We start from the raw sequence: 14,970 nt of genomic DNA, 5'->3' as shown, positions 1-14,970 counted from the left end.
GATAATTCCTGCATTCTGTTGGATCACCTTTCTTTAGAATGGGCACAAATATGGATCTCTTCCAGTTTGTTGGACAGGAAGCTGTCTTCCAAATTTCTTGTCATAGACAAATGAGCACCTCCCTCACTGCATCCGTTTGTTGAAACATCTCAATTAGCATTCCGTCAATTCCTGGAGCCTTGTTTTGGAACCCTGGTGGTGCAGTGGTCAAGAGTTTGGCTGCTAACCAAAAGGTCGGCTGTTCAAATCCACCAGCTGCTCCTTGGAAACCCTATGGGGCAGTTCTACTCTGTCCTATAGGGCAGCTATGAGTCGGAATCAACTTGATGTCAACGGGGGTTTTGTTTTTTGCCAAAGCCTTCAGGGCAACTAGGACTTTTTCCTTCATTGCCATTGGCTCTTGATCATATGCTACCTTCTGAAATGGTGGAACATCAATTCTTTTTGATACACTGACTCTGTGTATTCCTTCCATCTTCTTATGAATGCTTCCTGCTTTGTTCAATATTTTGCCCATAGAATCCTTCAAAATTGCAACTCGAGGACTGAATTTTTTCTTCAGTTCTTTCAGCTTGAGAAATTCCAAGTGTGTTCATCCCTTTTGATTTTCGAACTTCAGCTCTTTGCACAGTTCATTATAATACTTTACTTTGTCTTCTCAAGCCGCCCTTTGAAATCTTGCATTCAGCTTCTTTACTTCATCATTTCTTCCATTAGCTATTCTATGTTCAAAAGCAAGTTTCAGAGTCTCTTCTGACATCCATTTGGCCTTTTCATTCTCGCCTGTCATTTTAATGACCTCTTGCTTTCTTCATGTGTGATGTCCTTGATGTCATTCCACAACTCGTCTGGTCTTCAGTCATTAGTGTTCAGTGTGTCAAATCTATTCTTGAGATGGTTTCTAAATTCAAGTGGGATATACTTAAGGTCGTTGGCTCTTGTGGACTTGTTTTAATTTTCTTCAGCTTCAACTTAAACTTGCATATGAGCAATTGATGGTCTGTTCCACAGTCAGCCCCTGGACTTGTTCTGACTGATGATATTGAGCTTCTCCATCATCTCTTTCCACAGATGTAGTCGATTTGATTCCCGTGTATTCCACTGGGCAATGTCCACATGTATAGTCTCCATATACGTTGTTGAAAAAAAGGTATTTGCAATGAATATGTCGTTAGTCTTGCAAAATTCTATCATGTGATCTCCGATGTCATTTCTATCACCAATGCCATATTTTCCAACTATGGATATTATCCTATTACTGACAGCTATGTACTTCAGGAGAGATCTTGGATTTTTTTTTTTTTATGCTTTAGATGAAAGTTTACAGAGCTAATTAGTTTCTCATTAAACAATTAATATAAATATTATTTTGTGACATTGGTCACCAACCCCATGACGTGTCAATACTCTCCCCTTCTAGAGCTTGGGTTTCCCATTGCCAGCTTTTCTGTCCCCTCTTGCATTCTTATCCTTGTCCTTGGATTGCTGTGGCCATTTAGTCTCTTTTTGTTTTATGGGCCTGTCTAATCTTTGGCTGATGGGTGAACCTCAGGAGTAACTTCCGTACTGAGCTAAAAGTGTGTCCAGGGGCCATAGTCTCTGGTATTCTCCAGTCTCTGTCAGATCAGTAAGTCTGGTCTTTTTTTGTGAGTTAGAATTTTGTTCTATGTTTTTCTCCAGCTCAGTCTGGGACCCTCTCTTGTGATCCCTGTCAGAGCAGTAGGTGTGTTACCAGGCACCACCTAGTTGTGCTGGACTCAGTCTGGTGGAGGCTGTGGTACTTGTGGTCCATTAGTCCTTTGGACTAACCTTTCCCTTGTGTCTTTTTTTATTCATTCTCCCTTGCTCCAGACGGGGTAGGACCAGTGGAGTATCTTAGATGGCTGCTCACAAGCTTTTAAGACCCTAGATGCTACTCACCAAAGTAGGATGTAGAACATTTTCTTTTTTTTTTTTTTCAGATTTTTAAAATCATGTTTATTGCAGAATAACTTATATATTGTAAAATGTTTTATTTTTAGGTGTATTATTACTGTGAATTTTGACAAACACATACAGTTGTGTAACCACTATCATAATCAAGGTACAGAACAATTCAATTGCCCCAAAGAATCCTCTTACACTTCTTTGTAGTCAAGCCTCTCTCCAACCTCAGCCCCTGACATCCACTGATCTGTTTTCTGTCCCTGAAGATTTTCCTTTTCCATAATATCATGTAAATGGATTCATATAATATGTAGCTTTTTTTTATTGCACTTTAGATGAAGTTTTACAGAACAAATTAGCTTCTCATTAAACAATTAGTACACATATTGTTTTGTGACATTGGTTACTGTCATAGATTGAATTGTGTCCCCCGATTGTATGATTGTGTACCATTTTGCCATCTGACATGATTTGCCTATGTGTTATAAATCCTATCACTATGATGAAATGAGATGGATTAGTGGCAGTTATATTGATGAGATCTACAAGATTAGATAATGTCTTAAGCCAATCTCTTTTGAGATATAAAAGAGAAGTGAACACAGAGACATGGGGACCTCATACCACCAAGAAAACAGCGCCACTCCATGGGAGAAAGATGTGGCAGTCAGCTTCCATAAAGATTACAGCCTTGGAAACCCTATGGGGTACTTCTACTCTGTCCTATAGGGTCACTATAAGTCAGAATCGACTTGATGGCAGTGGGTTTTAGACAGGTTTCAATGGAGCTTCCAGACTAAGGCAGACAAGGAAGAAATGCCTCAGGATCTACTTCTGAAATACAGCCAGTAAAAACCCTATGGATGGCCAGTCAAGTAGACACACTTCAAAATAAGGAGATGGACTACCTGAATAATAAACTGAGTAGGTTGTCACATGTATGTGTGCACAAAATGATGGTTTATTTATAGTTAATTGCACAGAATATTCACTTACACTTGAATATAGGTTGGTCTGATCATTGGAATTCACTATAATAAACACTGAGGCCCTGGTGGCACAGTGATTAAGCGTTTGGCTGCAAACCATTAAAGGTCAGCAGTTTGAATCCACGAGCTGCTCCTTGGGAACTCTATGGGGCAGTTCTACTCTGTCCTATAGGGTCACTATGAGTTGAAATCGACTCGACAGCAGTGGGTTTATAATAAACACTACATAGGTGAAAATATGCAATGGACAAGGCCCAGTATAGAACTGACTGATGTTTTAAATATAGACTTTCTCTACTAATTACCAAGCACAGGGATTCTTTCCAGTAATCACAAGTTTCATAGCCAGTAGGACATCAGTTTACAACTGCAAACATTTTGCCATCCTGCTGACTAGGCCTGGTTTACATTGCCTCCAGGCTGAGGGGTGCATTAAATAGCAGGTGAGTTGTAGAGACACTTGAACTTTCTCAGCATATTTAGATAATCTCTGCCTCCAAGCCCAGTGGGAAGGCTATAATCAAAAGAAAGCTGGCAAGAAGGGTGCTTTACCAAGCTATTAAGTGCCGGCAGTACCGTAACTGAAAATGCATTTTCCTTTTGAGATTGGAAGTATTTCACAGGAGTTCCTTTTTCCCCTACGACCTCTCGCTTACGTGGTTATGTCTAATCTACTTATTGTTTTAAACTGCTCCAGTGCCAAACTTCTTGTCACTTTAGCACTTTTGCTCTCTGCCTTTTCATGCATGTACTTTACTTAGAAGCCCTTGGTGGGCCTTTCAGCTCCCCTCCCTCTTGTGATTCCCAGAGGGAACAGTGGTAGGGGAAGAGGGGCTGTGAACCTCCTGGTGGAGAGAAGCAGAAGAGGGTCAGAAAGACTCATGGATAAATTCACTGCACATGCTTGTGTCTGAGCCAACAAGCTGTGGGTGGCTCTTTAACTATGGCAGGGACACTGTTATGGATTGAATTGTGTCCCTCCAAAATGTGTGTTAACTTGGCTAGGCCATGATTCCCAGTATTATGTGGTTGTCCTCCATTTTGTGATCTGATGTAATTATCCTATGCGTTGTAAATTGTAACCTCTATGATGTTAATAAGGCAGGATTAGAGGCAGTTATGTTAATGAGGCAGGACACAATCTACAGGATTAGATTGTATCTTGAGTTAGTCTATTTTGAGATACAAAAGAGAGAAAGGAGTAGAGGAGACAGATTTCATTACCACCAAGTAAGAAGAGCCAGGAATGGAATTTGTCCTTTGGACCTGGGGTCCTGCGCTGAGAAACTCCTAGACCAGGGGAACATTGATGACAAGGACCTTCCCCCACAGCCAACAGAGAGAGAAAGCCTTCCCTTGGAGCTGGCACCCTGAATTCCAATTTCTAGCCTTCTAGACTATGAGAGAATAAATTTTTGTTTGTTAAAGCCATCCGCTTGTGGTATTTCTGTTATAGCAGCACTAGATGACTAAGACAGACATTCACTCAAGGAGTTGCCTCATTTCTTTGGGATACCAAACCAAAACCAAACCTGTTGCCATCAAGTCGATTCCAACTCACAGCGACCCTATAGGACAGGGTTTCCTATAGGGTTTCCAAGGTTGTAATCTTTACGGGATCAGAATGCCACATCTTCCTCCCATGGAACAGCTAGTGGATTCGAACTGCTGACCTTTCAGCTAGCAGCCAAGTGCTTAACCACTGCACCACCAGGGCTCCTTACCCTAATGCACCAGATTGGTTCCACCCCTCCTGCCATGAGGTCCTCTTCTTCCCTAGTCAGACACATTATTGATCAATAACTTTTGGCCCCCAGATTCTAAGCTTAAAGAGGCCAGTCCATTTTGTCATTTGCTATTGTGGGACCCAGCAAAACTTTACACATAAATAAATGGTATCTTTTCCTTTTTCATACTCTTTTTCTGACTTGCAGAGTGCATTATTGTGATAATGTTAAACTGGAAGAAAAATTGGCTAAAATTTAACAGACTTTCCTCCTAGCCTTTTTTCTTTTGCAAAAACTGGTATTGAATCATTGTATTACTTTTTGAATTAGTATCCTATAATGGTGTTAGGTGCCATCAAGTCAGTTCTGACTCATAGAGACCCTGTGTACTACAGAACGAAACGCTGCTCGGACCTGCGCCACCCTCACAATCGTTGCAGCCACTGCTATCCATAAGCCACTATTTTTTTTTTCCCATAACCTCAGCATACTATGGGATTTGAACATTTGTTAATAAATTTAATATAAGTGGTGTGTTCTGAATGGTTAAATAACTGAGAATTATTCAATAAATGGTTTTTGAACAATAAGTTCACTCTTTGGGGAAAAATAGAAAAAAATAGAAACCTCAATGCTACACATTAAAATACATTCCAAAAAAATTAAAGATTCGCATGCAAAAGAGAAAAACCTAGTTTCATTAGAAGAAAATACAAACCAGGAACAAAAAAATCCAAACCATTTGCCATCGATTCCGACTCGTGGCGTGTACGGAGTAGAACTCCTCCATAGGGTTTTCATAGCTGCGACCTTTTGGAAGCAGATGGCCAGGCCTTTGTTCTGAGGTGCTTCTGGGTAGATTCAAACCTCCAACCTTTCAGTTTAGTAGCTGAGCGCTTAAAGGTTTGTGCCACCCATTTTTTTTTTTGGTGAAAATGACCTCGCTAAAACATAAAGTCTTCTTTTCAAAGGAAAAGACTGTAAAATAATGTGAAACTTCTATATGTCAAAACTTTCTATATGTTAAAAATAATGGTCAACTGGAAACCAAAATTGCCACATGGCAGAGCGAAGTTTAATATCTTATTCATAAAGAGCAGATATAAATTATTAAGACCCCAGTTCAACTCTCCCTGCAGGACTGAAGGGAGGCCCACAGACCTCACACTCCTTGGTCAGACACCTTGCTCCCAGTCTCCCCATTCAAAACACTCCCATCTTGTCTCACCATTTCAAACCGTCCAAGAGACTAATCCCAAGAAAGATGCTATAATTAGAAGTCATTAGTCCCCCATCACCTGTCACCCAAAAGATCCAGTCACACCCTGCATTCTTTATCTCAGTCTCCTAGGACTTTAAATTCTAAATCTAATCGCTCCGTTGCCAAGATGGTCTCAGAGAAGAAAGCATTGTTTTCAAGCCTTGAGAACTAATGTAATTTGTTCTGCTGGGTTTTGAACTTGCTTGGTGCCCATTGTACCTTCTTTCCCTCCAATTTCTCCCATTTGTAATGGAAATGTCTACCTCGTGCCTGTCCCACCATTGTACTTCGGAAGAAGATAACTTGTATTCTAGATTTCACAGGTTCACAGAGATGAAGAGGAATTTTGCCCCAGGATGGACTAAGCCTAAAGTCGCACCCATAATTGATTTAGATGATTTGGAAGATGAGATTTTAGACTTGGAGTTGATTAAAGACTTTTGGGATGATGTGATGGTTTTTTTTTTTTTTTTTTTTTTGCATGTGGGAAGGATATGAATTTTAGGGAACCAAAGGGTGGAAGGTTATGGATTGATTGTGTCCCCAAAAAATGTGTTGTAATCCTAACCTCTACACCTGTGGTTATAATCCCATTTGGGAACGGGTCTTCCTTGTGATAGACAGTATTAGTGTAGGGTGTATCTTAAATCAATCTCTCTTGAGATATAAAAGAGCAGACTAAGCACAGAGAAGCAAGCAGAGATGGGGGAAGATAGATGCCAAGCCACATGAAGATCATCAAGGAACCAAGGAACAAGGACTTTCCCCAGAGTCAACAAAGAAAGCCTTCCCCTACAGTCAGCACCCTGAGTTCAGACTTCTAGCCTCCTAAACTGTGAGAGAATAAATTTGTTTGTTAAAGCCACTCACTTGTGGTATTTATTATAGCAGCACTAGATAACTGAGACTTCTTCTACCTCCCACCCCTTCCGCAGAGCCCCTCTGGAATGGTCTACCATTGACAGGACCTTCCATGTCCTCAACTTCGTCTGTAAACTCTCTCCACTACCTTCTTGTTGTTAGATTTCAACTCATAGTGACCCCATGTGACAGAATAGAACTGCCCCATAGGGTTTCTAGGCTACAGCCTTTACAAGAGTAGACTGCCAGGTCTTTTCTCCTGTGGAGCCACTGGGTGGGCTCAAACTGCCACCCTTTTGGTTAGCAGCTGAGTTCCACTCCCTTACACTAAGCGGAACTTCCCCTGAAGAAATAGCCCTTTCAAGTGGTGTGTTTTATCTCCCACATCCCACATACTACTGGCCTGGACATGGGATAGGTTCCTTCTTGCTCCTTGTTGCCATTTCAACCACTGTCCTACATACTCCTTATAACTCTCCAGCACCTTTGAAACACAAGCCATTACTGCTCCTCTGGTTGTCATCTACCGTTTCCATGGTGTTCTGCCTTTCTTGGAGGATTCTACCTCCTGGATGACAGTGTATTTCTTTTCATCAGGACTCCTGCTGCCATTTAGATGCCTTTGCCTTCCACAAAGACTACCCATACACCATCCTGGCCGCTTGGTTCGTCTTTTTTTATGGGCTTCTCGTCTGCTTTCTTTGTCAAGTCTCAGACTGTGTCATCACCATTACAGCACCCTGAAGCTTAATTTCAAGCACATCCCTTTCTGATCAGCTTACTTCCTCCACTAGTCCCAATCTGGCATTCTTTAAATGCACCTCCAATCCTTTGAGATCTGCCATCACTTTTTAACTGACCATTACCTGTCTCATGTCCTTCTTGTGTGCCGTTGAGTCGATTCTGACTCATAGTGACCCTATAGGAGAGATCACCCCAGTTTCCAAGGCTGTAATCTTTATGGGAGCAGATTGCTATGTCTTTTCTCCTATGGAGCGGCTGGTGGGTTCAAACTGCTGACCTTTGGGTTAGCAGCCAAGCACTTAACCACTGCGCCATCAGAGCTTCTTTCTCACGTCCCTACTTCCCTCCTTACCCATCACTATAATCTTTTCCCTTGTATAAAACCTTAATTCCTTTCCTCCTCCCTCCGTCCCACTTGCCTGACAATACCTCTACTACGGTTGAAACCAATTTCCCAGCTATTCTCTCTGACCTGCACCTGCAGAGTTAGACATGATTGGAGAAAAACAAACCAGCATCTTAGCTGGTCTAAGTTAAATTTATGACCATAAACCTCCTAGCAAGCCTACTGCATGTCCCTCTTCAATTAGCTCTCCACTCTCTCCTCTTCTCCTTTTCAATCTCCAACTCCTCCCCTGCTCACGCCCTCCGCTGATGATTTTACTGTATATTTTCCCTGAGAAAACAATCAGAACTTTCTCATTTTCTAATCACCACATCTTCCAACATCTCTACCCATATTTGTTGTCTTCTCTAGTATTATTAGAATGGATAAATTCTTCCAGCTCTTAAGGTCAAATCCTCCTCCTCTTATATACTGGATCCAAGCCCTGGAGAAATTTCCTCCTGCAATTGGCCCTTCTCTCATTTACAACATCCATTTGTCTCTCCCCATGGGACACTCGAGTCCACCCATAAACGTACTGTGACATCTCTCCTTTTAGTTAACATCAACAACCTTAACCTCACACTCCTCCACCAGGCACCCACAAAATGTTCCAAGGTGGGACTATGTCTCTATTTCCTCACCATCCCTTCTCTCTTGAACCCATCCACGACTGTTCTCACACTCTACTGGGGTTTCAACTGTCCTTCTTAAATTACCAAGGATTTCCTACTGGCAAAGCCAGTGGTCAGTTCTCAGGCTTCGTGTAAGTCTGCTTGTCGGGAGCATCTGACAGATAATCATTCCCTCTTTCTTAAAAAAAAACAAACAAACCCTTCTTCCCTTGATTTTTAGGATATCATACTCTTCTGATTTTCCTCCTACTGCCGCCTTTGTTTCTGAGGGCTGTTTTAACTCCATAGATGACTTCATCCTCTATTATGGCATTAAATATGATCCATAAATTTGTAATTCCCAAATGAGTACCCAGTCTCCGGCTCTCTCCTGAGCTCCAGCCTGTAGATCCATCTTTGTATTAAATTATCTCTACCTAGAAGTCTAATAGGACTCTCACACTTAACAGACCCAAAATGGAATTGTTTACTCCCTATAAATCCTTTCCTTCTGAAGTCTGTCCTATTTTTTAAAAAAAGGTACAATCCATTTACTCAGGCAACAAAAACCTGGGGTTCATCTTTGACTCCTTTCTCAGCCCATGTTCAATCCATCAACACATCCTGTTGCCTCTCTCCACCTTTGAAATGCCACAGTAACCCAATAACACCTCCATGGCTACCACCCTAAAGTCTCATTAGGAGGACTGTAACGGACTCCAACCTCTCTATTCTTGACCACCTGCAGTCATTCTCCACTTCAGTGACCCTTTTAAAGCCCAGGTGAGATCATGTTACTCTCTTACCTGAAACCTTCCGATAGCTTCTCTTTGTTCTCAGGGTGGACAAAGCCCTCACTATGGCCCAAAAAGCCTACAAGATCTGGCTTCTGTCACCCTCTCTGACCTCATGTTCTAGTATCCCTTCCCTTGCTCATTCTCCTCAACCACACTGGCCTCTTCTCTGTCTTCAATCATGCCAAGCCCCCACCTCCCCACCCCACCCCACTCCTGAGGACCCGGGCTCTTCTTGGAATGTTCTTCATAGAGCCACATGGCTAACTCTGTAACTTCACTGACGTCTCTGCTCCAGTGTCACCCACCTCCAAGAGACCCTCCCAGTCCACCCAGGCTAAAGCTGTCCTCCCATTCACTCTTCATTCCCTTTTTTCTTCCACAGCATTACCATCTGATACTATATACATACCTCCTATTACCACCTAACATTATATATTTATCTTCTTGTTTAGAAGGCAAACTCCCAAAGGGCAAGAAATTCCTTTTGTTTGTTGCCTTATCTCTGGGGCTTAGAACAGTGCTTGACCCTGAGCTGAAATCTAGAAATAACTTGCTGAATTAATAATCAATAACAAGGGATGGACAGCTAATTTCTCAAAGATACTCAACTGGCCAACAGTTACAGAAAACGTTCAATTTCACTAGTAATGATGAAAATGTAAACAAAAATAGTCATGGTTGCTTCTTTTCTCTTAATGCTAGTGCTTAGGGTTGGTGAGGGTTGAGTGCAACCATTAAGACGTGAAATGTGCATATCCTTTGGCCCAACAATTCCACTCCCAGAAAATATAACTTGGATCTATACAAAAATTTATCAACAATCGTTGCAGTGCAATGAACACTAGTAAGACATTACAGATCACCTCAGAATCTAAAGACTGGTGAAACAATGGGGCTGGCTGCCAGCGAGCTGACTCCGACTCCTGGCGACCCCATGTGTGAGGAGCAGAACTGCTCCATAGGGTTTTCAAGGCTGTGACCTCTCAGAAACAGATCGCCAGGACTGTCTTCCAAGGCGCCACTGGCTGGACTTGAACTGCCAAACTTTTGGCTACTAGTCAAGCACTTAACAGTTTGTGCCACCCAGGGCACATTCCTGAAAGAATGGTAAATTCATACAATCTAATATTACTGAGCTATTCAAAAAGCTGTCAAAAATTATGACATGAAAAACGTTCATTAAGCATTAAGCAAAAACGGATCATACAAATGGTATTAGCAGGATCTCATTTTATTTCTTAAAGCTTATATGCATGAAAATGTTTGTAGTAGTTAATGTCATGTTTAGATGCCCAAATTCTTCTTGTTCTGCATTTCTCCAGTTTCTTTACAATAAACTTGCATTACTTCTATAATCAGAAAAAAGGCTCAGGAGTAAATGTGACGAATAAATTAAGTACTCAGTACCTGCAACTTCCTTGGTAACCACTGCTGCTAAGTCCCACCACTACAGCAGGGGTGCTGTGTGGGTGTCCCGACGGTAACTGAAGCTTGGAACTCTTAGGTCGGTCACCACAGTACATCTAGCGGCTGTGGCAAACCCTCTCCTCAATCCCAGCCCTACAACTCACTAGCTCTGTGCCTGGTTCCCTGCCTGTAAGATGTGACGCTAAGGTCTCCCTCACAGGAATGCTGAGGTTTAAATAATGTTTCACATACATAACAAAACCTGACAGACAGCCAACTTGACAACACTGGTTGTTATTCTCTTCCCAAAACAGAACTTTCGGATGGTGTTCCAGTTCGACTATAGAAATAAATATCATTGGAGAAAGGTGGTATTTATGACAATATGTAAACTTCTTGTACATCAATGCAAAAATAGATGACTTTTTTCCTGTTACAGATCACTTACTGAATAATTACTTAACATTATTCAAAGTTCTAGTAATAAGGTTTCCTGCCATCTTTGTAAGGAGAAGAAAAGGAGATAAATCGTATAGGGGAAGTTGATATTCCATAGCACTCAACCTGGGTGAGACAGGCTTAGGCTCTTATCAAAGACCACAAAACCATTCGCAAAACAGTCACACATTCAGATACAGTATACAAAGCCTTCAGTTTGTATAAGCTAGTGCTTTTCCTCAACCGATGTGGCCCAAATTAAAAACCTAGACACTTAATGCACCCAACTGTACAAAACGCCAGAAATGAGACATTATTTTTCATTTTCAGTGTTCTGAAATCCTCGTTCTCCTACAAGTACAAAATGAAGCAAAAAAAGAACAAATTCTTGATAATTTTAATTTGTAAAACAGATTACATGCTTTTCTAGGTAGAACCAAAGGAAAATCTCCCATAGCTTACATTTTGTTCACGGTTATTCAGACAAGGCCAGTGTGGAAACACTACCTAAAAACGTAACTTAAGTTCTTCAAGAGCAATAATAAATATTAAACTAAAGAGTTAACAGGCATTCAACAACTCTCAAACAAATATTCATCAAAATGAGGTAAGTCTAATGGATCATTTGCTAAAGAATTTAATGCTGAAGTAGAAAAAAATTCATCAAAAATATCAGCTTTCATGGAAGTCTCCAAGTTTAACATTCTAACACAGGAATTATTTGTTAGTGAGTTTGTCTGAACTTCACCTTGATGTTTCTTGGTGGGACTGCAATAATCATGGTCCTGTCTCAGGTGTGTGTTTTGGGGAATAGTGCTTAATTCACTGGATACTGGTGCTGGAATATGGTTATCTCCCATTTCCAAGTACCTGAAGTCAGCTTCTCCATGCTCTGGAAGCTCTGGTGAAACAACAGTTGCAGGAGACAGCAGTTCTGCTAAAATCTCTTCCTGAGTTTGCCCACTGTATTGGGAAGCACTAGGAATTGTGGTGCAGCTGGATTTATCTGCAATATCAATCTGATACTGCAGTTCATTTAACAAGTCTTCTATGGATTCACAATCATTTGGAGACCCACAATGGGACTCACCTTCCACATTTTCACTTGGAAGTGTTCCATTCTGGGGGGAAGACATAAGAGCAGCTAATTTCTTCTTTTTTGCCTTAAGCTTTTTAAGAAGTTTTAGTCGAAGTCGATGAATCTGGCCATCAACTGAGTTTCCGTGGTTGGCTGAAGAAACGCCATTTTCATTTCCACGGGAACTGTGACTGAGGTGAGTGCCACGAGAGGCGCTTTCACACTGCTTCACAACGTCTGAGTCAGCACTACCAGCAGCACGCCGATGAGAAGCTGTGCTATCTGATGAGGGATCACTTGGTGCAGGAGTACTCACCGGAGGAGGCTTACTTGCACTCTTCCGTGCTTTCTTGGATACCCGGTTAGCCTTCTGGTTTGTACCTTTAGTTTTAAAGCCACCAAAATTACTTGCCCCTTTCACTGAAGGCTGCAAATCAGTGACAGTGTTTCTAGTATGAGCTGAGACACAAGGTGGCATAAAAGAAGCGCCCTTGCTTAACAGGCCTTTTACCCAACTTCCCACAAATGGTTTCTTCTGATTTTCTTTCAGAGGCTGACTGTGTGCCGACCTAGCTGCTATGGTTGGAGAATATGCAGCAGCTTCTTTTTTCTTGAAGTTAGACACCTGAGATGTAACGTGTTCTGGCTTTAATTTCTCAGTTTCTGGTGAAAGGAACTGTTTTAACTGAGTACTCTTCTCAATTTCAACTGACTTGACTCCTTGTGGAAGATCAGTAGCACCATTATTCCCAGGCTGAGTAATTACAGTGTCTTCTGTATTCAGCTGTACTGACAGCACATCTGCATTTGTAACTTGAGATGGAAACCTGACATCCACAATTTGGTCTTTGACAAGCTTTTCCATACATGGAGCTAATACGGAAGAATCTGTCAGTGACTCTTGAGATTGCAAAGTATTTGTTACAACAACTCCTTCATTTTCTCCCACAGGTCTGTTTTCTAACAGGAAATCTTCAGAGTTAACCTGTATTTCTTCAAGTGTCAAAGTTAAAAGATTATTGTCAACCAAACCATGTGGACCTGAAAGTAAATGATCTCCGATAACTACAGCGTCATCCTGTGAGAGAGAAGCTGAAGCACCTGACATACTTGAGGGCTGAGTTACTGAAGATGTTCCAGCTGAGGCAGTATCACCCACAGAACAGGATGCTGGAAACACTGGTTTCTGACTGCCAAAAGCATGCTGATCATTCGTCTTTTTAAGTGGAAGGCCAGCAGCTGCTGTATCTATCCTTTGGGATATTTTTCTTTCCCAAATAACAATATGAATCTCTGAAGCAGGAACTTCAAATTTCTCACGTCTCTCAGCACATGGGCCTTTTAAGTCATCACATTCAAGCCAACTTCCTGGGAGAATGGGAAAGAACAGGAAAGAGGTTAGACATTCAAAAGCCACCATCTTAGTTTAACGTTCTTCTGGCCTTTTAAATCACTGTATCACTGAATACAGACCAAAGGCGAACACTTTAAGACAAGCCCCTATTCTCATGCCACCATTTTTCTCTGCCAAATGTTAAAGTTCTTCTTTGGATAACAAAAGTTATGGACTTACATACTCATAAATTTGGAAAACTAGTTGTTTGGATAGTTTATATTTTTTCCTAAAATACCCACAAAACTCAAGCATATTTAACTTTTGTGGCTTAGAATACAGTATCAACTATTTATCCAACAATGTCAGAAAACAGAAGTTGTCTCATATGTATGAGTTTTCAAGTTAAATAAAGCTTCTTATCTCAGATACCAACATCTGTTTCAATTCTTATTTTATTTCTGAGTCTCTGTTTCCTCATTTGTTAGGTGGAAATGATATGATGGATGACAAGAGAAGAGTATACTGACTAGGCCTAGGCTACTGTGTCAAATACTGAAGTACTGTATTAAGTGTTAAGTCAAGGAGTGTGTCAGTGGAGCAGCAGCAACAGGAGTCATGATGTAGTGACTCAAGTGTAGGTGAGAAATGAGGAGGTAACTTGCTTAAACTAGCCCTTAAAAAAAAAAAAGCACAGCTAAGAAGAAAAGGAAGGTGGCTAGGTGCTGGTGGGTGATGCGGGGTTAACGGAAGGTACGTTTTTATATTTATATTTTACTTACTACCACATGGCAATTTGGGAAGCGCTAACTACAGGCCTGGACACGTAACAGCTTTTAACTAATTAACAATTACACGTGCTCTTATTGCTGACTTTTCCAACCCATCCACACTTCAACTGCATCTATCAATACGCATGCATCTATAAAACGTAAATGGACAGAAAAAGTATAGTTTCATGTGAACTGTGACACAGCAAACATGTTGCTTACTCTAGATTTCTGTTAAACTAAATGTGATGAATAAATCCTGATGTTAAACACCACCCGACTTCTTAATAAAACATTTGCTATCCCTTGGATTACAGTAGTGAGCCCCCAAACCACCCCATTTCCTTTAAGGGAGTACATTATTCTAGATAACACTGTTTAACAGTGGAGAAACGATGACCACTACAGTGTTCTTTAATGTTTCAAAATTACATTTACCAAAACCCAAACCCAAACCTACTGCCGTCAAGTCAATTCTGACTCACAGCCACCCTAGAGACACGTAGTATTAAATATCTAAAGTGTACTATGTTTCCCTTCCCTTTCTCCCTTAAATATACAGACACCTATCTTTTTGGAAAAAAAGATTTCTAAGAGCAGACGCTGAGAACTCACGACTGATACAAATGGGATATAGCCA

At 41.1% G+C, this 14,970-nt stretch overlaps 1 protein-coding gene across 6 annotated transcripts in view; it reads right to left on the bottom strand.

Moving 5' to 3' along the window:
- Positions 1-10,537: 10,537 nt before the first annotated feature.
- Positions 10,538-14,970, bottom strand: part of USPL1 (ubiquitin specific peptidase like 1) — a 52,093-nt gene continuing 47,660 nt past the window's right edge. For 5 of the 6 annotated variants that reach the window (XM_023738514.1, XM_023738513.1, XM_023738515.1 and 2 more), the window contains one exon: positions 10,538-13,595. In XM_023738514.1, coding sequence (XP_023594282.1) covers positions 11,722-13,595 — 1,874 coding nt within the window. In that variant the 3' untranslated portion in view covers positions 10,538-11,721. The remainder of the gene's footprint in view (positions 13,596-14,970) is intronic. The other variant, XM_023738516.1, reaches the window with a different exon arrangement.

The sequence above is a fragment of the Trichechus manatus genome, unplaced genomic scaffold (genome assembly GCF_000243295.1).
Source record: "Trichechus manatus latirostris isolate Lorelei unplaced genomic scaffold, TriManLat1.0 scaffold00118, whole genome shotgun sequence".
NCBI lineage: Eukaryota > Metazoa > Chordata > Mammalia > Sirenia > Trichechidae > Trichechus > Trichechus manatus.
This window is presented reverse-complemented; position numbering and strand designations above follow the sequence as displayed.